Source organism: Rhyacophila brunnea, unplaced genomic scaffold, assembly GCF_057557595.1.
Source record: "Rhyacophila brunnea isolate RB1 unplaced genomic scaffold, BYU_Rbru_1.0 scaffold_18, whole genome shotgun sequence".
NCBI lineage: Eukaryota > Metazoa > Arthropoda > Insecta > Trichoptera > Rhyacophilidae > Rhyacophila > Rhyacophila brunnea.
In genome coordinates this window covers 3,847,543-3,875,178 of record NW_028232837.1, presented here as the reverse complement: position 1 = coordinate 3,875,178, position 27,636 = coordinate 3,847,543, and the positions used below count along the sequence as shown (strand labels likewise).

The 27,636-nt window shown below is 32.9% G+C and overlaps 1 protein-coding gene across 3 annotated transcripts; it reads right to left on the bottom strand.

Moving 5' to 3' along the window:
• Nucleotides 1-293: 293 nt before the first annotated feature.
• LOC147073124 (uncharacterized) lies at nucleotides 294-27,636 on the bottom strand. Of its 3 annotated transcripts, none has more exons than XM_085945246.1 (4): nucleotides 27,158-27,489; nucleotides 24,138-24,283; nucleotides 21,176-21,854; nucleotides 294-1,338 (listed from the first exon to the last, which is right to left on the bottom strand). In XM_085945246.1, the coding sequence occupies exons 1-4, from the start codon at nucleotides 27,360-27,362 to the stop codon at nucleotides 1,088-1,090; spliced, it is 1,281 nt and encodes a 426-aa protein (XP_085801372.1). In that variant the 5' UTR covers nucleotides 27,363-27,489; the 3' UTR covers nucleotides 294-1,087. The 3 variants fall into 3 exon arrangements, with proteins under 3 accessions (XP_085801372.1, XP_085801371.1, XP_085801370.1); XM_085945245.1 differs by lacking the exon at nucleotides 294-1,338 and adding an exon at nucleotides 6,749-7,171; XM_085945244.1 differs by lacking the exon at nucleotides 294-1,338 and adding an exon at nucleotides 16,241-18,839 and having other exon boundaries at nucleotides 27,158-27,636.

The following is a 27,636-nucleotide window of genomic DNA, read 5'->3' as shown; positions in this document are numbered from 1 at the left end:
GGGTTTTTTATGTTTAGTCATTTTTTACAAATTTGTCAATTTTTTACAAACACATTCGAAAAACCTACTTTATTATACAACAGACTTTCAGCTGTAAATAGCGTTACAATAAATCGTGGGCATACTGACAGAACGCATTATTTCAGTTTTTGCTGTTTTTCTGTTTTAAATGCCAAAATGTATACAATTTTACGCTCTACGTCCTGGTAAAATGCACAAAGGCATAGGATATAATGGTGAGAAAATAGAAACATTATTAAATCATATTGTTGTTATTTTTTTATTCTGATAGAAAGCATGATAATGACATAATGCGTTCTGCGTATACAAAATACAGGACTTGTAACATGTCGTATATTGTGTTTGCCATAAAGGTTAGTCTTTGTAATGTAGAAAAAATGTTTTTAAACCATAAAAAAATCTACGTGGGAGAACGCTTTGAAAAAAAAATTAAAGTTCTTTTTCCGATTATCTCAGAACTTGTTTTAACGAGTTAATGCTTTCTGTCAGTATACCCTCGAAATTTAGTATAATATCAGAAAACAACTTTAGTCTGTCAGTAAGTCGTATATTTGCCATGGAAGAGCGCATATGGGTGAAGGTAGAATGTGGAGATCTGACATAAATAGTGCACACCAAACTTTGTCAGCCATACTTATTTGTTTTCATTGAACTAAGAATTAGAATTGCAGATGGTATTGGTTAGTTTTTAGAATTCAATTAAAGCCTGTCTAATCAAACCATAATAGATAGAAAAATATTTTTTATTTATTATGGTTTGGTTTAGCCTACTTCCACCCTTTGCAAATGATGTACAGTGTCTGAAGAAGCCGAAAGGCGAAACTCAGGCTACTAAAAACTATTCAAATGGAATACCTAGTACAAAACATAGACCTCTCCATTGCATAGAAATTCCATAAAGTACATTTACTGGATCTTACATATTAATCATACTCTTTAGCTGCTTTTTACAAATCCATTAATATCTTCGAAGCCATCCTGAAAAACGATATATTCAGTCTACTTCCTTAGGGACTTCCTCGAGGTTTTCGCTTACATTGAGACAAGTTTTGGACATCATAAACAATCAGAATTTTATACCGAAAATTTTTTCACTATGGTCAGAATGATTGTGACCGTATCTCACCGCAGAAATAGTATCATCGACGGTTTCCAAGAAAGCCTTACATTTAAGATGCGTGTAATAATCAATACATCGCCAGTTAATCTTGCTGTCGTTCCCGGAGTATTTAGTGTGAATGTAATTCTTGTGCACGAGTTGTCTATGGCCTTTCCGACTCAGTATATATTGAAGAATGCCACCATTACAATCAGTTCCTATGTAACAAAAGACAATTAAAAGACATGAGTATACACTATTATATTAAAATATTAGGTGGGAATTAAATAGTTTTGTTGGACCAAAATTCACCTCTTAATAAATGACCTGCACTAGGAAACGGACAATCGCATGAAAGTGTAAGTTATAAGTAGTTCTCTTGGTCAAATTTGGTAGCTGACAGTGACTCACAACTAATAGTCGATATCTTAAATCCGCATTTAGACCAAGTGAGCGAATGTTTGTTCTTCCCCCACTCCAGCGAAATTCTTATGCTCGCTCAACAAAAAGCGTTTACGTCAAGAGAATTTTGCTGGAGTGGGGGAAGAACAAGCATTCACTCGCTTGGCCTAAATGCGACTTTACATTGCAGCAGTTTTTTTTAAATTTTCAATTGTTTTATTGTAATTTATTACGTATCTAATTTAAGTACATACTTTTAATTAAATATTTTAAGTTCTTTATTGAAACTAAAGCAAATAAAATATATTATGAACTATTAGTCAAAGTAAATTTCTAGTTATTTTCATTCATAATAATATGTATATCCATTCTACTATATTCATTCATTGTATCGACCGTTCCAAGCCAAAAGAGGGCGTTAGTGACAAATCACTACCATTCAAGAGAGTAGAAAGTGTGAAAAATTGTCATGTTAATGAGAACAACTTCGTTTCTTTATAACCTCTTTCTTAGTATTGGAGTTTTTTCTCATTTATGGTAGAATAATATTGTTTTGGAGTATGTAGTGTTAATTTATTTATTTATTTGCAATTAGAATTTTTAAATCACTAATTCATTTTGGCTGTCCAAGAAAATATGCAAAGTTCATTTATAGAAAACACCGAATTGTTTTTTTTCTTCATTATTTTGTTTCTATTTCTGTTGTTTTATTTGTTTATTATAATCATTTTAATTCCGTAACGCGCGGCATAAGCGTTGGACTATCACGCCGTGGGTCTCAGGTTCGAATCCTGGGTCTGGCAAGTACACATATTGTTTTTCAATTTTTGTGTGAGTCAGGGTATGGACCTAATAGGTTGAGCAAGTGGCTGACATCCATTTCTCGTAAAAAACAAAAATCTGTCAATATAAACCTCTACTCTGTGGAGGCCCATATGATCCTATTAGGATCGGACATGGTCGAAAAAAAAAAAAAAAAAAAAAACGTTAGTGGTAGGTAAATTAATTCTTATTGGCTTTCTGTAGGGTTATCCCTTACACCCAAATTGGAAAATCGTAATCCTGTTTGCAATAATCTACGAAAAACGTCCTTTTGCCAGTTTGTAGATATTTCTTTTTATAAACCCTAACTTCATATTTAACCCAAAATGACCAAAATGTTACTTGGCTTGGCGATATATCCATTCTACTATATTCAAAAAACTATCAACCAAGGCATTTGATTAAATCTACTCATTCATACTACAAATTTTATTATATCCATTCATTACTACACAATCAACACATATGACCCAATCAATATATGTGTCGCTGAGTTTCAAAACCAGCTATAATACTTTTTTGAAATAATTAAGATATATATCGTTGGATTCGTTATTAAAATCTCTACATGAAAATTTTATCGCTTTTTTCAAAAGCCGCTACGATTAACTGTCATTTATGAAACAAAATCAATGTGTCTATCAAATCCCGCTATAACACTACTGAAACATTCAAAAACCTTTTTAGTTCAAAAAGTTTTTGTTGATTCAACATACTGAAAAAGTGTTATAGCGGGTTTTGAAACTCAGCGACACATATAGTGTCTATTTAGAGATTACGTCAAAACAATTCAATAATTTTACATAATATGAGAAAAAAGGTAGTTTAAAACTTGGGTTCTCATTTCACCAAAACCAAAAACACTGTCTTTTTACGTAGTAGGGCAGAACAGACAAAACTACCAAAATAATAAAGCCATACTATTACATATGTGTCACTTACATTGAGCTACTGTACGAGCTGTTTGTTGGCGAATTTAAAAGCGGGCTGGCTATTCAGCTACTGCGATTGTGATGATGACACACAAAACTTTCAATTCGCTGAGAAGCCAACAAGCTAGCGACTATTTTGACAGAACGTAGTTAATTTTTTACCGGGAGATCGCTACTATGCTCTACTGCGTAGATGCAGTAGGCCCACACGCCGGCGTGTAGCGTGTAAAGTTGACCGAATTTCAACTTTTCTCGGTAGATTGTTTACAATCTGCTTGTTAGCTTGTTCGATGATGACACTGGGTGACTTTACAGGCAGATTGTAAATTCGCCAACAAGCAGCTTGTAAAGTAGCCCAATGTCATTGACGCATTAGCAGTATGAAACAATAAACAACCATAAAAATAGTTCCGTGTTTATTAATCAATTAATGTATCCATATAAAAAAAACTAAAAAGCTACAGCCTTTAGAAATCCATGAATTAACCATCCGTGTCCTTTGTGCAAAATTTATTATTGGTGGGTATGTTTTCCACAATCACGTAAAACAAAATATGTAATCAGTTGAAGAATTTTGGTGCAGAGAAAATTAGATGGAATCAAAGATGAATTAAATATAATTCAATACCATATTTCAATAGGGAAACAACTCAAAAAACCTTCTTCTAAGATATTGGTGTTTGAATTTTTTCCAGATATTCTCATTTTAACTTTAAAGTCTTGATTTTGAGGAAAATATATGTTTTTTATATTTAGTTTAGTGGAAATGAGCAATGGACAATGAAATTTTACAATTTAATAAAGAGAAAAGACCCAGAAATTTTAGCATATAACTGAATTAATGATTAGTCTCAGATAGGGTGTTTCGATTTTACGACACATTGAAGAAGTTTTTGACTCTTTCTAAAACCTTTCTACATTGAATGGCATTAACTCAAAACCGTGACATTTTGAATTGTTTCCTTATTAAAATGGGGTATAGATATGTTATGAAATAATTATTTTAAATGTTTTACTATAATGTTATTGTTAATGTTAATGTTTTTATAATTCATAGAAAAACACATAAAATATTAACAGAAAGGAAGAAATTTATTAAGTTTAATTTAAAAAATTTTAAATATTGAGATCAGAAATAATATAGGTATGAATTTTATATCATTTGGTGGGAGATTACTTACATATTATGTAAATAGGTAAGTAGGTATATTGTTTATACAGAAGATAGTTATAATGAGAAATTATCTATTGTTAATAATATGAATACGTGTATTAATTAAGGCGCTAAGTACCAAAAAAATAAAAACTGAAATTTTTATAGAAAAATGTTCTACATACCAACGCCAATAACTTCAACTATAGTCTAAGTGCCTCAAGCAAGTCAAAAAAATACAGCAAAATAATTAAACCTGTCGACGTTGTAAGTCCGTTGGCGTGTTTTATTTATAATGGTGTAAGTAGCACTGCAGTGGTCAACGGCATTCAATATAAAATAGCTGACGATGGTGTGTTGACACTTGCGAGTTTTTAATACCTAAAATTATAGAAGCTGCCGTGATTGCTTCACACTGTAAAACTACATTTTTCAAAAGGTCTGCTTCATGAAATTTTACTGCAATGACTCGGTATTTTGTAACTACAGGCAATACTACTTTTTGGTACTTAGAGCCTTATTTAATACACGTATTCATATATATAAACGTTTAGCAACTCATATTGTAAACAAATAAAAATTAAATAATAAAACTAACTAATGGTGGTTTAAAATAATCAACTAAATATTAAAAGCAAAATGGGTCTAATTCAAAACTATTTCAATTTAAAAAAATAAACTAATGAATAAAATAAATAATAACAAGGCACACAAAACAAAACGATATTATCTACTACAAAAATGTGGAGATTAATCAATAAAGGAATGGAAAAAAAGGATTAGTTATTTAAGAAATAAAAAAAAATTCAAATGTCTGATTGATCATAATTATTATTATATTACGATGAATAGACATAAACTCCATGTCAAAATATACAATGTTGAAGTGAATTCAAGAGAGTTGTGGTATTTTATTTTACTCTATTAACAGCATTATCTTTCTATTACTGCAATATCGTCTATCTAAGTTCAATGCCGCGGAAGAACCATTTGTCAAAATGTTCAGGAGGGACAAAAAACCTTTCGTCAATAAAAAAGATAAAAAATAAATTTAATTGAAGTTTATTGTGTCTTCCTATTTTATATTAGAAAATATATTTTTACTATCGTATGCGTCTGTGCAAATTAATTGCCATACAATGACACTAATATGGACGAAGCATCTGGGAATAAAAATGACACTCATTTTTTTGTCGGGTCTGCCGAATGGCATAATCTGTTCTAACGCCATGAGAATAAAGGTGATATTGCTATAAATGCCAGATGCTTTTTGTCGGGTCTGCCGAACGGTTCGGCTCGAACGGGTTCGCACAAATGAACATTGACACTAGAAACACCGTTCTAACGCCATTACAATAAAGGTGATATTGCTATAAATTCCCAATGTGTGATATCGCATAATGGAAACTGCATGACATCTACCTATACATGTGCGTGAATTTACTTCCTAGCTACTGTATTGAGTGCGTTGTCCATTAATAATGTCATAGTTGCCATAGGATTATTTTGTAAATCAGTTGGACCTCACACGGTATTGCTGCAACTCCGCAGGTCCGCTGTATTGGATCTAGGGATATACGCAGTCTTGCTTGTTTCTTTAGTATGGATAATTCATGCGCAGTATTGGTTTTAACCGAGTGCAAGTAGTCTATTAATATCTATCAATTTCAAAATTTGAATGCACCAATGAATGCGGCTTGTGCCGTTTAACCGAGAGCGTCAAAAATACGTATTTTGAACATATTGGCACATACGCGGTATTGCACTTACATAGACGATATATAATTTATGTAGGGTAGTATTTTATTCAACCAAACTTTGACAGCTGGAAGGCCGCTAAATATCGCTTAGCAGTTGTATACGACGGAGCTATTGGCATCACTGGTGAGCGACAGGGATTCTTGGAGGAGCCATGTGCTGTCTATATGATACAACTAAGTAACGGACATGTACTCAAAAGTATTTGGTTCAGTAGAATGAATATTAGTGTTTACATTATTTTTAAGTGAAAATGTCGCCTGACATCGATTACGTAAACGACAAAAAAATTATGGAAGAAGCTAATAGCTGCCCATTTCACGTAAAAAAATCTTTTAACAGTTTAACTGCCGAAAACGCGGCCGTAGCTACACCAATTCTTACGTTAATTACGCCAATTAACTGATTGGTGGCATTTAAACTGTTAAGAAGTTGTACCGAGAGGTGGCCAAGATCTAGTTACCTATACAGATAATAGATAGTCTGAATTTATCTCAAGCATAAAGTTCGCTTGCCGGGCGAGTGCTCTGGTTATTGAGCTATCGACCAAAGTGCCTTCCTTGTATGGATTTTGAACTTTATCAATAGATAGCTACCATCTTCGAAATGTAATTAGTAAATCTGATTCATAGATTGTGTCAAGATTATAATTAAAAATAAATAAAATACTTCTAATTAATCATTTTTAATCGTTGGTATCGTCCATGTCGTACACACTATTCCTGACTATCTTATCGAGGCAATCTTCATGGTTGTGGACATGATTGACAGTGTATATGGTGGGACCGACAGTTTCCACGGTGGCCGGACATCGGTTGAGCGAGAAGTACTGGACGCAGCGCCACGATGTCTTCCCGTGGCTCGTGGAGTGCTTCGTGTAGACAAAGTTCATGTGGATCAGCTGCTTGTGGCCTTTTCGGCTATAGATGTATTGGTACCGAGCCGGGAGTGAGTCTTGCGTTGACTTCGGGTCCAAGTATAATCCTGGTAGAGAGAAATAAGACTGCTGAAATATTCATAGATATTGAAAATGGACACTGCGTAATAGATTCAATAGATAAATAGAAAAAAAATGTGTAAATATTGTACTGCATTATGGCTATCCTGAGGGTTGCATCCCAGATAGTACATTTATGTAGACAGTAGCGCCAAATAACATGCGGCAATTGGTTCAGGCTTATAGCTTAACGGCCCACGTGCTCGTCGTAGGTCGAAATTGAGTTTTTATTGTATTTTCAAACCATGATCCTGGACACTCCTTAAACGTTGTAGATAATCTATTTATATAATTTTGAAGCCTTATTATCCTTTATAGTTATTTTAAACATTTGATGACTGCATAAAGTATTTTTATTACATAAATAGTATTCTTTTAAACCTCTCGCTCTAATGTTTCAGAATATAGTCATATTTCGGTACATAACTGTGCAGTGGTGTTAAGATTTTTTACATTTAATAATTTTTAAACGCATTTATAAAACCATAAGTATAATTTATTACAAGATAATTTTTGTAAAATATTCACGATAAAAAATTATATTGATAATCTCTGTGATCCCAAATTTGACAAGAATTAGGCATTTTTTTATTCAAAAAATCGGCAAAATTAACACATTTGAAGATGATTCTAAAGATACTTATTATAAGCTATGTCTTTGACCATTCAAGTGTGATAAACATCTTATGAATAATGATTGCTTTATAATAATTATTGACCTAAGAATAAGGTAGTGTTTTTTTGAAATACGCCATTTCTTTTGTCATTCCTCAGTGGTTAAGCTACAACATACGGCCGTAGCCATAAATTGACAAACTATAATTGAAGTAGGGAGTAAAATGATATTGACGCGCGTGTTTGAACATGTACCGTTTAAAAAAAAAATAAAAAAAATTCGGTTAGGTAAATGTTCAAACACGCGCGTTAACATAATTTTACTCCCTACTTTAATTATAGTTTGTCAATTTATGGCTACGGCCGTATGTTGTAGCTTAACCACTGAGGAATGACAAAAGAAATGGCGTATTTCAAAAAAACACTACCTTATTCTTAGGTCAATAATTATTATAAAGCAATCATTATTCATAAGATGTTTATCACACTTGAATGGTCAAAGACATAGCTTATAATAAGTATCTTTAGAATCATCTTCAAATGTGTTAATCTTGCCGATTTTTTGAATAATAAAATGCCTAATTCTTGTCAAATTTGGGATCACAGAGATTATCAATATAATTTTTTATCGTGAATATTTTACAAAAATTATCTCGTAATAAATTATACTAATGGTTTTATAAATGCGTTTAAAAATTAATAAATGTAAAAAATCTTAACACCACTGCACAGTTATATACCGAAATATGACTATATTCTAAAACATTAAAGCGAGAGGTTTAAAAGAATACTATTTTATGTAACAAAAATACTTTATGCAGTCATCAAATGTTTAAAATAACTATAAAGGATAATAAGGCTTCAAAATTATATAAATAGATTATGTACAACGTTTAAGGAGTGTCCAGGATCATGGTTTGAAAATACAATAAAAACTCAATTTTGACCTTCGACGAGCATGTCCCCCCTTAAGCAGAATAAAAAAACTTAGTCTTTCATATTATTCTACAATGAAACCAGTGATTTTAAACCTTTTTACTAAAGCGGCACACTTGGCCTCCTCCCATGGTACACCAAGTATTGCCATGTTAATAATTATTAGATATGATGCTCCGTATAAACAAAGTATGACTCACACCAAGTCAATTTGAAATTAGAATTCCAAAAAAAAGTGAGCTGATATCACGTCCTTATAGTTCGATGACATTGACCTACTTTATAAGCTACAAGCCAGCGAATTTACAATCTGCTTGTAAACTCGCCCAGTGTTATCATCGAACTAGCTGATTGTAAACAATCTACCGAGAAAAGTTGAAAGCCGGGCTACTTTACTCACTGGCCGATCTGCGTCTGCGCAGTAGAGCGATAGTGGCGAACCTGCCAGTAAAAAAATGAACTACTCAATACGTCCTATCAAATAGTACCAAAAATGACGGTTTCAACTCGCTAGCTTATTGGCTTCTGAGCGAGTGGAAAGTTTTGTGTGTCATCATCACAATAGCACTAGTTGACTCGCCCGCTTTAAACTCGTCGACTAGCAGCTTGTAAAGTAGCTCAATGTCATCAACGCTTAAATCAAATAATTTATTTTTAGAGTTCCGTATCACAAAAAAGAAAGTTACCATAAGCAAAATTTGTATTGAACAAATTTCAATTAGGAAGACAATACAATACTTACGGATGAAATAACAAATCAATCTATATTATTTGTCGTAATTACAATATTATCAGGATTAGAAGGCACATTTTGAAATAAAATATAAAAATATTCAATACAAATTCATCTGTATATATTTATTGGCACTCAAAACAGTAGAAAAATTCTTATCAAAATATGCATAATAGGTAAAATATTTTATATCAATGCAATGAGTATAAAATGACTTGCACTGTATTAAAAAAATATTTCTTAATTCTAATTAATTATTATAGGCACACTAATCTCATGTTTTATAAACACATTGTTATTCTTAATATATAGTATTTTTCTGGGTGCAAAAGAAAGAAGGCATTAAGTCTAAATTGATAAGCAAAAAGAAGATAGTTTTTGGGACATTGGAACTCCAATGTTTCATGCGTGGAATTTAGTAATTCAGAAGCGTTGATTCTACTCATCGCTTGTCACATTTAAGCATATATGTATTACTGTCCAACAACAAGAAATCGGCGATTACAGGAAGTCACTGTAGTCGCATATAGAAGACTTCTCAGTGACATACCTGTCATGGCGGCAACGTGTGCTAGAGGCATGTTTAAATAATTCATTGAATCTCCTTTTAGATGTAACTCTTTTTCTTCTTCGCAATGAATCAAAAGTTTACTATTAAATAATAATTCAAACATCACTTCTGATAGTTTTAGACATATTTTTATTATAAAAAGCTTCAAATTACGTAAATTGATTGATTCGTACTCCACGAGAGCGTAAAATGAAATGATAAATTTGGGGGCGTTTCTCAATTGAAAACGGAAGTGCAATCACCTGCACTGGAACAGATTTTTAGTTCACAGTTTTAACACGTGGACAAGTTCTTGTTCGACAATATGACAATATGTATTAAAGTAATTTTTCAATTTTTAAGACTTATCGCCCTATTCCTTTCGCCCACAGATTTATTTAACCTCGCAAAATCTTCTATAAACAATATTTTGGCATGATTTTTAAATAAAAATTCACACAAAACGATTATTAAATAATTACTCCATCATATTGATTTTGGAAAGCTTTTACGAATACTTTCAAGAGAATTTCATAATTTTTTTTTTATCTAAATTATATGGTCACACAAAATGTATAAAATTAATTTTAAAATACACACAAATTAAAAAAAATTAAATATTAATGACAAGAAAATGTTATAGAAATCACAATAATTTATTTTATATTTCCTTCATGCAGAAGGCATAATATAATATGGTATCATTTAAGTAAAAAGAAAAAAAAAACACTAGCTAAATTTATAAAAAATTCTAACCATAGTTTTGATGTATGTTATTCATTAAGAATTTTTTTAAGTGGCAATAAAAATGTATATAATTTGATTTTGTTCTAATGGTAAAAAAGGGTGCCCAATGAGTGAAGTGCAGTAAAATTGGAAGACCCCAGTTGAGATGGCTTGACTGCGTTAATAGAGACGCCACATGGGTCTTCAAAATTGAATAACCACATCACAGGACAGGCAGAGTTGTGGAGTTTAACACAATAACTTAATTTCTCGTTAGCACATCGCGAGTCGAGAACTACAAGGTTCTAAGTGTTTGTCTTTGTAGAAACAAAAGTAACAATGAGGCAGCTTAGAATACTACTTCATTGTTGGGTTTGTTTTTTCAAGGACGAACACTTAGAACCATGTAGTATTAAAGTGCGGCCACACCGGCAACAAGTCGCGCGACAACTCGTTAAATTTTACGATAATTATCATAATTGCTTAAGAAATTTTACGATAATTATCATGCTTATCGTAAAATTTAACGAGTTGTCGCGCGACTTGTTTTCGGTGTGGACCCGGCATTAGGCTCGCGACATTACTGTTTTCATTACTAAATTGACTTGAAAATAACAAATAATTCAATTATAATGATATAAATAATTACGAATAATGAGTGTTTTTAGGAGTATGTATTAACCCAGAGATTGCCTTGACCGTCTTAAATCACCAAAATTTGTTCATATGTACCGTGTCATATGTACATATGTCTATTGTCTGTCAGTTTCATTGTAAGTATGTTTTCGAAACAATATTTTTACTATTTTCGTGTGAAAACACGTTTGAATTAGTAAATTTTATTATTCTATGAGCGTTTCATATTAATTTTAAAGCAATTCAATACTATCAATCGAGGGTACTTGATGGAATTTAAATTTAAATTCTAATCGATCAAGTTATGTACTATTCCATTTGAGTCATTTTTTGCGACCTGGGTTTTGCCTTTCGGCATCGTCAGGCACTATGCACTCTCACCAATGGCAAATGCACACTGACAACGAACACAGTTAATTCTCGTTTATATAATAAACTAATAGGTGAATGCGCGCACAGTGCCTGAAGATGTAGATAGGCAAAACCAATGTCACAAAAAATGACTCAAATGGAATGGAATTTAAATTGATTTATTTTATTCGAAGCTGTCCTACAGCTATTGACCCAGTAAAACTGGCCTGGCAGTGAAAAAGTTAAAAAAACTTTTTGAGGCACAATAATTCTAGGTAATAAAATTGAGTATTGCAGAACTAAACTGGTATGCGAGGAATTTCAATATGTGAAAAAAATCTCAAATTTGAACGTAAAGCTTAATGTGTTCAACCACCGTGTGCTACAAGTTCTTACATAATATGTATCATGCTACCAAATGTAAAACAGATCCAAGAACAATTTTATTCAAAAAGGCATTATCCAACTCAAAATTAGCTGAACTTTTAATAGTCCATTTTGGGCACAGTGTAGAAAGGCTTGGCCTGGATCAGTTGGATCAGCGAATTGATTAAATTCAGCAGAAATGTGTGGCAGTTTAAAGCTAAGGAACGAGAAGTGTGGGATGAAAATGGGGAAGACTTTATCTAGGATGTACCGACGATGATAATGATGGTTATTTAGTTTTAATATTAATTATTATATATGGCACATTACATTATATTCTCATGCATTATACATAATATGTGTTTAAATTATTCATTATTGCCAATGAGATCACACAGAATCGAATGTAAATAAATGCTTTTTTTAGTACACGCTAATATTAAATTTACAAAATTTCACATACTTTTAATACAATAAATCCATAATAATAATATGTATCATTAAAGAAAGTAATTTGATCAATAAAGACAGATGTTAGTTATCGTCCTATAAATTTAATATAAATGTTTTCAAAACGATCACACAAATAATAGCTTAGTTATTATTACAATACAAAAAAGACATACTGGGGTTATATTTACCTCTTTTCTGGTCATAAGAGAAATTCTCACATACTTCATATACATGTATCGCGACTCTAATACTACAAGGTGCTAAGTGTTCATCCTTGACAAAAAAAACCCAACAGTGAAGTCGTATTCTAAGCTGCCTCAGTGTTACTTTAGTTTCGTCAAAAACAAACACTTAGAACCTTATAGTTTTCCAACTGCAATATGACAAAGGTAGAAGATAAGAATATCGCGAGCCTAATACTAGAAGGTTCTAAGTGTTCTTGAGAAAATAAACCCAACAATAAAGTGGTATTCTAAGCTGCCTCATTGTTATTTTTGTTTCGTCAAAAACAAACACTTAGAACCTTGTAGCTCTCCACTCGCAATATGTCATATTTACTATATCGTGGGTTGTTGCCAAAAGTTGGTAAGTCGATAATTTAGGTATTTAGAGTTAATAACGAATTTTGTAGGTATGTATGCTAGAAAAAATATTCAAGGTCATCCGATGTATAAAACATAAACATAAAGGACAGACAAATTAGCATTATGTCTGATTTTAGAGGGAATGTCTAACTTTAAAATTGCAATTACTCCATAACATGATTTTGAGACTTACCAACTTTTGGCAGTAACTCGACGAATTGATATAGTGTCACAAAATCAAGCTATTGGCAGCTACGCCATAACCAATAAATAGTAAAGTATTCAGTAAAAAATTACAAGAAGCCTATTACCATGTTCGCAGAATAATTGAAGGGTGCACCGGTGCTGAAGCTTATCACAACCTTGGAGATATTTAACTTTTGATCAAAGTCCTAGGTTAGGAATCACCAACAAAGGGTATGGGATTTTTCAGTGGAAAATATGATGACAGCTATAATCATTTTTAATACAATCACAGCTATAACCATCTTGATGCATATGACTATAACTTTCTCGATAATCAAAGTATTTTATCATCAATCAAATAACACTATGAGCTGACAGTTTAATTTCAACATCTCAATGTAAAATAATATTATTTTTCATTTATTTTTGAATGAATGAAATACGAAATGGTCAGATTTGGATTTGGACTCCCATTATATTTGTATGTAACCTGTCATTGCAATGATTCTGTAGTGGCCGGCTTCAAATAATTTCCTCATTTTTTATTGGTTCAATTGATGAGGAACGAAATAAACTTTATATACGATTCATTCACGGTATAACTTATAGCAGTCGTGCCAGATCTAGTCTTTTTGAGTAAGCATCTAGATTGTTAACAATTCATCTGGCTAATAGCGTTAAAACTCGATTTTTTTGACACCGAAAAGTCTTCAAACTTACAGGAAAGAGCTAAAAACACCAAAAAATTGTGATCTTGAACAGAATTTGTAAAATTCCTTAACCCTTTTACTCCCATTCGGCCGATATTTCGGCCCACCATACCTATGCGAAAACTCCATCGGCCGAAAGTTTGAAACCAAATTTACGATTTATTCCAAATTTTTTCCCGTCATATTTCGTCTCGTGTAGACAAAGCATTATATTCACTGTGTGTTGGGTGTGAGTAACATTTATTTTAGTGTCAGCTTTATTTATAATTATGTCATACTCTATTAACTCACAAGTCATAATTGCTCTGCTGTCAAACTTGAGTTCAAAGAGGGTCATAAAAATAATAAAACATTATTTTTATGACACATTTTAAATTCTGATATTTCTTTTAGTTGTTTTATGATTCATATATCACATTACAAAATGGATTTTGTAATTTTTGAACTAACAATGGATGCCACTGTACTTTTGGTAAGATGGTGAAAAAATACATGAATATAAATATTATTTTAAATGATTTAGTGCTTTGAGACTTATTTTTTGAAATTACTTCATTCCCATATCAGTTAGTCCTCGATACTGTATCGAATTCTCTTGCGATTTCGTGAATTGAATAATATTCTTGAATACCTTGACACTATACGATTTTTTTTGATTACTTTATAAAAATTCTATTTCATAGAGAAATAATAATATGTTTATTTTTTTTTCTCCTGTTAATGTTACTACATAAGGATAGATTATATCATAAAATTTGATATATCAATTATAAATAAAAAAATGTTGTCACACTTGTTTTGTTGTTCAAACATAGTTTTATCCGTTCATTTCTAAATAAATATTGATACATTATATTTTTCTTTTGTTTTATTGATGTAAACTATCAATATTATTACTTATTATTGCTTTATACACCATTGAGAACACACAAAAAAAGTTTCAAATTTTTAAAACATGTGTAGAATTAGTTATTTAAAAAAAACTAAATCGACGATTTTTTGTCAAAAAACGCTTGGGAGTTTTCGCATATGCTAGGCTAAATCAGCTGGGAGTAAAAGAGTTAACATTTAAAAAAAATTAACACCTAAAAAAAGCTCCCAAGACAATAATATTACATATTATCAGTTACAACCATCATGCACGCGAGAGTATTAAAAAAGAGCTATGTGGTTTGAAAAAATAAATAAAAAGAAGGCCTAAATGAGGCTATTAATTTCAAAGTAGGTTACTTCCATTTTTGTTTTTATATTTTTCATGATTTTGATTCTCTAAGTACTTTTCAACCATGGGCGAGATCACAACTATGAAATCCCAGACAGTAGACAAACCTTTAAACATGGTTGTCTAATAATTTTAATGTTTTTAGATTGTTTATTTTCGTCCAAAATTTTTCATGACTATCTTAAAACGGCGGTTCATGAAGGTAACTAACGCACTTTGAAAGCATTAACCTCAAATATTATATTGCATAATTCATCTAGTCTTTAAAATGCAATGCAAGACTGCAACAATACAAAATCGAACGATAAACAATATATTTTTCATTCGGCAATTATAATTTTTTTTTGTAAATATTATATTTCCTTAAATATAAAAGTATTATGTTACTTAGTACAATTTTTTCATAAAATATAGAAAAATATTTAGTGTTCAAAATTTCACAATAAAAAAAAAAAATACTCAATGTGGCATTATTTTTGCCATACAAACATACATACTCGATGTAAAAGTCTATAAAAGTTCTATAAATATATAATCTTTCTTTCAGTAAAATTGGTTAATTTCAAAAATAGATATGTATTTTGAGTAAGTATACAGAGCTAATTTATATTAGCAGTTTTTTTTCAATACAATGAGATTTCAAAAAAATCATTACTTCGACCGAGAATTGAGATCGACGTATTAAAGTGTAATAATGTAGTTCAATAGATACACACTTATAAAAAATTACTATTATGTATAAAATATCTATTATTAATTGACACACAAACACAGATTTAATCGTTACAGTATTATATAAGATACAATATTTATATATTTTGGAATCACTGATTTCGTTAAAAAATATCTCTATGATTAATATGGCTTTATATTTAATAATCATTCATTTGCGCGAGAGACGAGCCGCGCGGGGCAAACGTATATATTATTGTGTACCAAAAAAGGTTGGCGATAACTAGTGAGAATTAAAAACTTATTTTTAAAATTTGTATGTAAATGCAGCTTGCACCATGGAAATTTAAAAATACTCATGATGTAAAAATAGTCTTTGTAAAAAAGACCACGTTGAGATCATGTAGAAAAATAATTTATTCATTTCGAAGAAACATAACAGTGATAGGTGTGCTTAAAATAATACTTAAGACGGCACTACCGATCATTCAGGTCCATGATCGTCCACCAGGGACTCTTATCTTTGCATCCCTGTTGACGTTATCCGTCCAACTCCTCCGGGACGGCCTAGGGGGCGAGTGCCTACACCGGTTTCTTCATAAGCTTTATGGAGAGACCTAGATCCACCGCATTTAACAATATGACCGGTCCATCTGAGTCTTCGCACCATCAAGACATTAGCTATATTGGGCTTCAATTCAATATAAGCCAATCACGGCATGCGTCAAGAGCATCCAATTGCTATCTGAATCGTTGCGTGTAATAGTTATTTAAGATTGACAAATTACCTACAACATTCAGCATGAATTAGTGAGTTCATCTAATTTACCAATGGCCCCCACAAAGGGGGGCTGACGGGGCTCTAGCTTGGGGGCCTGGGGTTAGGGGGCGCCCCGAGTGGCTAGTCGACCATTTAAGTGAAATAAACACACACCACAAATTTGCTCTAATAGTAAAAAATTTATATTATAATTACTTTTAGTGTGTTTAAAAAAAGGGGATCGCGATCAGTCCTTGATAATATAATGCTGAGAGCCAACAATTCAAGTGGATTTATTTTTAAAAACATCAAAAATCGCTAAAAAGACACGGAATACCCTTTATTTTATGGAACCCTGGAGTTAATATATCGCGGAATATCATTTGGGGAACACTACTATAGAACATTACACTGCCCTTAACCTTAGTGATAGGTTGGGGGACCCTCCAAATGTCGTGGCCTGGGGGCCCGCTTCAGGATGTGGGGGCCATGAATTTACCTATTACAATATTGCACGTTTATTTTCGTCCTAATATTTTGAAGAATTGTCATTACGATAGCCCATCAACTGTTATGTTTCAAGTATTTAAATTTATCAAGAGATCAAGTTCAAATATTTTCTTACTAGCGATAGACATATTGTTAAAAACCTACAAACTAATATTTTTGATCAGTTCAAAAATTAATAGAATGGCGAAAACGTTTCGTCGATGTTGATGATAAACGTTGTTTCTTACGTTAGCTGAAATTATTTGGAGAACACGCAGACTTAGGTATGTACATGTACTTGTTTACAAACGCCTGCGAAAGTTTCTTAATATTATTCTTGAAGTTGTGTTAACTACTACATTGATCTAATATTATCATTTAACACAATTGTAAGAATATAACCAATTCTAAACAATGTACTAATTTGTATGAAGCTTGTAATTTTTTGATGCGGAGACTGTTGGTCAACCTTGTAAAAGACATAGAAAAGTCGAATTTGCGAAACTTGCAAAACTGAAAGGAAGCATTTTGGCAGACGTGAATAGACATAAATACTGGAGAAGGCCAAGATCCACATAGAGCCAGGAAGAAAACTGTTTCTTGAAGACATATTTTTTCATTAAAATATTTTTGGTCGTACATATAAAGTTGTGCTGGTTCTGAAAAAGGTACCCATTGACGTAGTTGTGAACGACATGTAATATGCAGAATTCCCACTTTAACCACTCTATTATTGAATCAATCAATGATGTCACAAATTGTCTTTCATGGAAATCGACTTAAATTAATGGGAAAGAACTGAGAAATTTTTGCACAGAATTAGAAGTAGAGAACTAGAGCATTTTGACAGGTAATTACAATTGAAGAAAATCAACAGTACGCGTGATAGAGGGACACATCATTCATGATTGGTACGGTTGATGTTCTACCTAACTGTTTCAGACAACAGTGAAGAGTGAAGTTCACCCTGATGATGGCCTCAGATAGAGGATGGCTAGCGATAGTGGATTGGCATTAGAGACTTCATTGGTTCTTCCCTTTCAATTAACATATAAGGACACTTTCATAGGATTACAATCTTACAAATTTTCCAAGTGTCGCCAATAAGATAAATGAAGCTATTTGACAACTAGATTGTGGTGTTACCTGCGGGCAGGTTCTCTAGGCTTCATTTACTATTTAGATAAACCCCAAGTTCCTGTGACTAAAAAAACATTAAGCTTCATACAAATCAACACACCGTCCAGACTTTAGTCAGCAAGCTTGTTTGTTTGATATAATAATCTTATTTTAGCAACGACCGAAGACTCATTTGAGACTGTTGACGAAGATTGCTGTCTGTATCGTGATTCCACCTCTCATATGGTAAGATCTGTCGCTTTGATGCGGGGCCATTCGGTCTTGTGCCTCTGGAAGCAGCTTGTCTTGCATAGGGGCACGCAGCACTGCCGGCACATGAAGCGGGTGTCGCGCCGCTTGCCGGCCCGCCAGCAGAAACGGCACGATCTCTGCGGATACTTCTTCTTCCCGTCTTCCTTCTGCGGAATGGTGACGATGGTGTGCTCCGCGAGGGGGTTGATGCCCATTTCCTTCTGCGGGCACTCCGCCCGGAGCCAGGGGCACGGGATCCCGAACACGGACGGCGGTTCAGAGATGATAATGGGATCTGCAACCACACGCAGAGGCATTTTCAATTCGGTCTATGTATCACTTATCATACTTCAGAAATGGTAATTATCTTACGTTAAATACAGACTCATCCTTAAATAAATACTGGATAGACCATAATATGAATATCTGAGACTTTGAAATTCTTATTCAACCCTTGATAACAAACGTAACAAAAATAATAATCGTAAATTGAGTTATATTAAAAATAAATATATTTTAATTAAGTAGGTAGTTAATTAAATTGAAGATGTAGAAAATTACAGGTAAATATTTATATTGATAACAATAAAAGCTTAACTCTTTCAACGTTCAAGTTTTTATCTAATATTAGTTGCATACATTATCCACTGCACTTTTATAATTCAATCAAAAACGTGTAAATATATACTATAAATTTAGAAGTAATGAATTTAACAGATTAAGAGGATTTTTTACAGAATAAGTATTTTAAAATCGAATGATAAATTAAAATATATATTTATTTAGATTCATCGAATGATATTGTTGCTGTATTGGGGGGTTATTATAAGTGTTTAGTAAATAATTTGTCTGATTGAAAATGCCTTTACGTTTTGATTTGTGGGGGGGGGGGTTAAGGGGAGAGGTAGGATTATTGCAACTAAGATAATATAATAATAATATATAACCAATACGGGAAGTGATAATGTTAAAAATAAAAGTGCAGAAGATAATAAAGATACGTGGCGTGCATACAAAATAATATCTAATTAAAAATCATGCAAGACTACATAAAAACTAGGTATTATTACGTCATGACAATATACCAACTAGAAACCGACAACTACTCTAACTTGAGGAGCGGCAGTGATACTATGTGAGTATTGCCGGTGAATAATTGTGAGGTACCGCCGCATCTCAAATTAAAGTTTTTGCAGTCTACAAGTATTGTTTACATTATTTAAAAACCTTTAACTCATTTAACAACACGACTGGCGCGTTCGCATTAGTTGGCCATTAAATATAATCAACATGATATTGAAATGTGGTAATTAATTAGTAATTATCTGGAATGCATCTGAATGCAAATTGATCGAAATTTTGATTTAATATTTCTAATGCGAAGCCCTGTCAATTAGGTACAAAGAAATCAAAAAGAAGCAGTATTCTTCAACAATTAATTTCATTAATTTATAGACTGGCAGTTTGCAGACTAAGTTAAAAAAAATCTATTAATTCAAACACCCAAGAATTATGCTGTAATTCAAATTTTTCAACCCCATATAGAGCATTTTTCATATTCGAATTGCAACACTAGTAATTTCAATAGATTGAACAATGTAATTCCCTGGCAAAATGTATGATATTATGTCGTCACTGTTCTGGCAGAAGACACTAATTCGAAAAAATTACATATTGAGTTAGTTATACCAAAATGTTCTTTATTTCAAACTTTACTGTCTGGAAACCTTCTTAATAAATAAACAGTCTTTATTTTAAAGTCATCCTTTTTACGATTCCTTAATAAACTCACATGATAGACCATTTCAAACATTTTAACAACTTCAAAGTCAAATTACTCAAAACTAGTATTCTCCAGTTAGTGTGTTCTGCCAGAACAGAGACGATATTATGTACATATCATTGGTTTATTAAATCATGAATTTTCATCTACTAAATCTGATATAATGAAAGTTTCTTATCAATGCTTTCATGTATGTATTTAGATATTATATTGACTTCTGATTGGAATCTGACTGACAAATTCACTAATATCGAGAGCAATCCACAATCGCGAAATGAAGGAAACATCGAAGCAGTTCCATTGGTTGTTCACAATTATTACGTTACATAGTATACTTAAAACAAAACATACATAAGGCCAAAATATACTGGTAGATTCTCACGATGATCGTCCCCGATCATGAAATGTCACTTTGCATTGTTCACAAATAGAATTATGTAATTCCCATTTTACGCTCACGACTCAGTCGAAGATTGGTGATAGTTGGCTCGACAATTGCTGTGTGTTCTCGATAATCGTCGACCCAATTGAATTGACAGCAAATATAGAAATTATACTATTTTAGATATGACTCCAGTGAATGATCGAAGGTGACATTTCATGATCGGCGTGAGAACCTGTTAGTGTAATTTGTCTTTTATGTTTACTGCTACATATTTAACGTTAACAAAACGTTTGCACATTAATTGATAAACCATCAAAAATTAAAAAAATTATATCCATCTTTCGAAACCATCACATTTCAATATATTAATTAGACGTTCTCTACATGAAGACGTTGTGGGATTTTTCATTTCAATGAAGCTTCTTCTTAAGCATTATAGAAATTCATAACCAATCAGACTAACCTGTTTGTATATGCTGCGGAGACTGCAACACCGGCAAAGGCTCGTCAAGACTTAGATCGTTTCCGCAATCGCTGCTCAGATTTCTGACGGGCGAATCGTCAAAGGCACAATCATTGTCGGCTTCTGCAGTTTCAGTTTTTATATCGTCGAGCAAATCGGCTGCGTTTCTGGCCACATCCTCCCTGACACCAGACAAGTTGTTTATATCGGAGTAAGAATTACGTCTCTCTGATTCAGTATCTACGATACAACTTTGTCTACTTGCATCGTTGAAGATACTAACGGGAGACGAATGTATTGTGTCATTTCTGTATTGCCTATTGAATTTTCTCACCGATATTCCACCGATCGGTTGTGAACTATTAGATAACTTGTGACTGTTTAAAATTAGCTTCTCGCGTAATTTGGCTCGTTTCTCCGGCTGGTAGGCCATCTCCATGTCTTTGTGCGCGTCCATGCTGTAGTTGTTTGCGAGGATCTCTTCGGATTTCCTCTTGAGGGCCACTAATCGGTTCAGTCGGTTGATGGATTCGATTTGAGATCTGGTCAGCTCCAGCTGAGCTTCGTCATATTTGTTGAGATTGTCTTCGATTGTGATTTCGGGACGGTGCGACGGAAGGCTGGCCGTCGACGCGGGCGATGGTAACTTGCGGTTGTCATCGACACTTTCTGAATCATTCTGAAAACAAAACATCATTATAAAGACTGAATATCATTCTAGAAAATAACGCTTCCCGCGAGATCCAACTCTATGCCGGCTCGCACATCTAAATTCACCTCGATGTGACTTTGTTGGCATTCACAAAACACACGTAGATAATGTAGGACTCCGTAGACTGGAATGCACTGTGCTTGCTATGCAATGACTCGCATTGGATGTTGCTCGTCCGCCATGTTGCAGTTATGCACGCGCAAACGTTACAAGTCAGCCATTTCTAATTCAAACGTCAAACTCGTCAGTCGCCGTATCTCCTACACCCGCATTCAAAATGGCAGACGAGCGCACCAATATTTATTTCATCTATTACGATTATACAAGTAGAGACCACTCCAAAAGATTTCTGGGGTACCAATACATAATAATTGCTGTTTTGGCATCTGATGGCATTTTTGTGCAACGATGTTTAATTTTTGTGGACGACTTTGACGTTTCGAGATATTGCGATCGTCACTGTTGCTAAGCACCTATGTCTGCGGCCGACTATGAAACATAAATGCGACATTCCTATACGGTTTGATTTATGGCTGTGTCGCATATGAAATGATATTAGATGTGCGAGCAACCTATGAAATTAATTCAGAGGTTATTTTACGAGGATTAGTTAAGGATGGAAATATGTGTATCTAACACATGACTCATTAATAACCGTACACAGCGAGACTTAAAGTATAGAGGAGACTGCTGAAACTATAATCATAAGAAATGCATATTTGCAATATTTTTTTATCGTTGTAAATCCGATGTGGAGCATGATCGATTTCAGTATTACGCTTGGAAAAAAAAGAATTTACATTAGCTGGCCATATACGCACAGTTTTAGTAGCAGGTTGAACCTGGCACAGACAATAACTGTACAAAAACTGTACGTTAGTGGGCACACCACAGATCAGTTTAACTACCCCATTTAAATCTCTCGAACTGTCAACAGACGTGCCCATATACGTACAGTTATTGTCTGTGGCAGAGCAAGAGTAAAAAACTATGGAGGTTAAGTTCGCGAAGATAATACACAGAGGTAGTGTTTAAATTAGTTTTAAGTAGGGTATACTTGAACGATATTGATAAGTACACAAATAATTTTACTTTGAATTTTATATGGTTATAATTGTTTTTATTAGAAACAAATTGACATAAAATACACACCAATGACGTTGGTAAAATAAATCATGATTTTGCTAGTGGATTTTATCGATTCACCGAAACATTATTATACACATTCGTGTAAATATAAAATATGAACTATAATCTTTTCTTTTGAATAAATTATTCCCTTTAATGGACAGTATTAATTATCTATTTGGTCATATTTTTAGAATATGGTAATATTTATATAGGTATTGATTTTATATACAATAAATTTAAACATGCCACAAAATTATATTTACATCAATCATCAGTATAATAATTAATTACTATGATAATATTATTAAAATATATACGTAAATTTTATTTAGATTCACCGAGATTGTCATTCACAATTAGGTATATTAATTTATGTTGTGAATGTCTTAAATTAATAATTTGTAATATTCACTACATACAATAAATAAAATTTGAATATTGAGTTATTAGTCTATATTTTCACAATAACTTAATATTTATAATGCTCTCTAAAGTTTTAACATTTATATTATATTGTATAAAATAATATGTTTACATAAATAACTATAACTTTGTTTTACCCTCGTAAAAATAAATAAAATATAATATTTGCGATCTCCGCGTACATAATATTATCACATTATTAATAATAAATGAATTTGTATTTTATAACAAGCAACACCAGCCGCAGCTGTATCGCGGTATATTCTACTTAACGTTACCAACATCTAACGTCACCCGAGAACTTTCGGCGAGTCGAAATTCCAACAGTTTTACAAAAACACGGGAGTGGGGGGTCGCTGGCAGTTTGAACCTGGCAGACATCTGGCAGGTCGAAAACTGTCCGTCTATGGGCGCAGCAGATTATCTACCAAACATAACTGTATGGCCGCCATTACGTATTAACTGGCATGTTGAACCTGTTACTAAAACTGTACGTCTATGGCGGTCTATTGTGTTGGTTTTTTGACATCATTTATTTTCTATAACCCCTTGATCACTAATTGTCACACTATATCAGACCTCTGGTCTCTTCTCTCTCCTCTCCTCCTTAGGGTGTGACATATACAGACGGCTCCTTATCTTTTTTGCAACATAGGTGTTACTTGGTATCAATGGATAGGGTCTTAATTTACTTACATGTCTATTGGTAAGTCCTTTAATCTCCAAGGTTTCTGCAGTATTGATAAAACTAGCGAGGTCTTCCTGCCTCACGCTGACTTCTCCATTATACATAAATTGAATGAGATCTTTCATGGCACGGTGGGTTATATCCCGCAGAACAACTGAAAACAATACAAAAGTATCAGTTCTTCGTTAATCGATATCCTTTTTAATATATGAGAATTAAGATGAGAATGAGAAAAACTCGAAAGCTGTTAAGATTCCATAAATATCATACACTAAATTTTGTTAATCATGCTTATTTATTTTGCGATGGCCGCACGGCTAAAGCGTCGGCCTATAGCGTCGTGGGTCCCAGGTTCGAATCCTGGGTCTGGCAAATACACATATTGTTTTTTAATTTGTGTTTGGAGTCAGAGTATGGGTCTAATAGGTTGAGCAAGTGGCTAACATCAATTTCTCGTAATAACAAAAATCAGTTAATGCCTATACTCCTAATAACCTCCACTCTGTGGAGGCCCATAGATCCTATTAGGATCGGACATGGTCAAAAGAAAAGAAAGAACTAAAAATATAATTTGCAGATGGTGCTGGTTAGTTTTTAAAATTTGATTAAACCCTAAGTATTTAAACCAAACCATAATAATTTAGGTATGTTATGGGCGATTCAACAAAAACAGTACAAACTTTTTCAGTCATATTTATTTGTTTTTGTTGAATTAAGAATACATTACAGATGTGTTGGTTGGTTTTTTTAAATTCATCAAGCCCAGACTTATACCAACTAAACCATAATCAATAAAAAATATTCTTCTTCCTATAAAATATCTAAAATTATGTATGGTTTAATGACATAATTTTAGATATTTTATAAATAAACAAATAATTTTTGACTATTAATTGTCTACTACTTATGGCTTGGATTTTTAAGATCTTTAAGCAGAATTGAATTCACTTTCAGTTAATTCTGCTTTGTACGAAAAGTTAGTTCGGAACAAATCTGCAAGGTAGCACTTCGATCGAATTCAATGCTTGCACTTTTGCATAACGGCGTTCGACGATTTTGAAAAAAGAATTAACTCGCTTTCTTGTTTTTTGTTTGTTTTTTACTTCATATCAAGTACAAGTTTTAAAAATCTCATATATGTTATTCAATTAATAAATGTTTGAAAATTTCTTATAATTGCTCTCTTTATTAAGCATTTGATCATTTTCTTTCAAGTTGATGGGGTAATTCATCAAAAAAATTAAAAAAAAGTATTTATTAATAAATAGAATTGTCAAGTTTATATGATTCAACAGAATTTAAAAACATTGTATATAAAAAGTTCTTTTTATCTTGTAATTATTTAAAACTAATTAACACTCTTCAATTGTAGTCTTAGTTCAATGAGAACAAATATGTATGATTGACAATGTTTAGTGTGCACTATTTATGTCAGATCTTAACAGCCTACCTCCACCCTTCGCCACTGATTTGTAGCATTCTAAACTTATGCGTAGTGTAAATGAGAATTCTTCCCTTCTTGCTGCTATTGACTTATGTCTCCATGATAACTATAAAGGAATCGGGAGCATCAGATGCTTCTTCTCCGATGATGTAAAAATTGGCTACCAATTGGGTTTATCTAACACTACAACAGGCCAAAGGCTCAATTACCATAGTCAAACAATTACAGAAATATCTAGGCTTGAGAACATTATGAATAATCGGATGTATTGTGACTTAGCCGAACGACGCGTGCCGAACAAAACATAATTTGTCATAAAAATTCAACATGCATCCTTTTAATGTTATGTTTATTGTTATATTAGTAATAATAATAATATTTTATTGACATGTTTTCTTTTTCGAGTACATTCGTAACGTTTTTTAGTCATCTTTACACAATATAAGAATATATTTCTTCGACGACATCACAAAACAAATTGACGTGCTCACATCTCGACTACCGCTCTCCGATTGGCAACGAGTGTGAAATTTTGTCCCACCTATTGTTGAAAAATTTTTGCCGTTTCAATGATGTATGCTCTTAAATATATCTTCTTTGACCATGTCTTATCTAATAAGATCAAATGGGCCTCCACAGAGTGTAGGTTTGTATTAACAGATTAAATATATCTAATACAGGAAAAGTTTGTATTGACAAAGAATAACTAACATTATAAACAAAATTTACCACTAAAATTATAAGAAATATAATAGTACGGTGGGTGAGTCATTGTGGTTATGTTTAGAGACCAAAAACCTAGCCAAAACAAAACAACCTACTTATTTTTTGGTTATGCGTCGATGACATTGAACTACTTTACAAGCTACAAGCCAGCGAATTTACAATCTGTTTGTAAACTCGCCTAGTGTCGTCATCGAATTAGCTAACAAGCAGATTGTAAACAATCTACTGAGAAAAGTCGAAAGCTACTTTACACGCTACACGCTGGCGTGTGGGCCGATATGCGTCTGCGCAGTAAAGCGATAGTGGCGATCTCCCGGTGAAAAAACCAAACTACTCAATACGTCCTGTCAAAATAGTACCAAAAATGACGGTTTCAACTCGCTAGCTTGTTGGCTTTTGAGCGAGTGGAAAGTTTTGTGTGTCATCATTACAATCGCACTAGGTCACTCGCCCGCTTTTAAACTCGCCGACAAGCAGCTTATAAAGTAGCTCAATGTCATAGTACTTAGGCAGTGTTAGGTTTTTGATCTTAAAACACCCCGATCACAAAAACAATATGGAGTATCATAGTTTTACCAACGGTTGATATCTTCCGCAAAAGTTTAAATAGTATAATAAAGCAGTACCTATGCAGTATGAAAAACAAACAAAACCTAACACAACATACTTATTTTTGGTTTACATTTACATGGTGTATGGTCTCTGTTTGCACAATTTATTGGTCTGTCATCTTAGTATTTTGTATATAGGTAGGAATGGTATTTATTTATTAGGACAAAGTAGGCAATTAGTAAAATGGTATGTTGCAAAATTAGTTACATTTTAACAAAGAGATTTGAAATATTTCAAACTACTCACCGATGGGGTGTTGGCACGGGTTGAGTTGGAACATTTTTTTGAAGTAAGGAGAACATATTGACAAGACGACTTTGTGAGCTTGAAGGAGTTCTCCATCGACGGCAAGTGTCACATCGACGAACTCCCTGCTGCCGAGGAGTCCAGCGAATCCATTCGACAGATTCCCGTGGAAATTCTTCCACGATAATGAAAATTGTTGATCCATTTCATTCGTATGACACCGTCACAAGTCCGGCGACTCAGCGTTCCAAATTCAAAAGCATTTACAAAATTTGCATAACAATAACTCGCGTATTTAAAACATCGTTCTCAAACAACAAATCATCGATTGAATAGTACTGTGCCAATAAATCTAAATAATAATATACTCCAGATGATTGGAGATAGGATAAAAGGGAAGTATTAAGGATAATGCACAAAAATAACAACAAAACGAAGCTGACATTACTCACGGAGACACCATAGACACCAATCTGTCT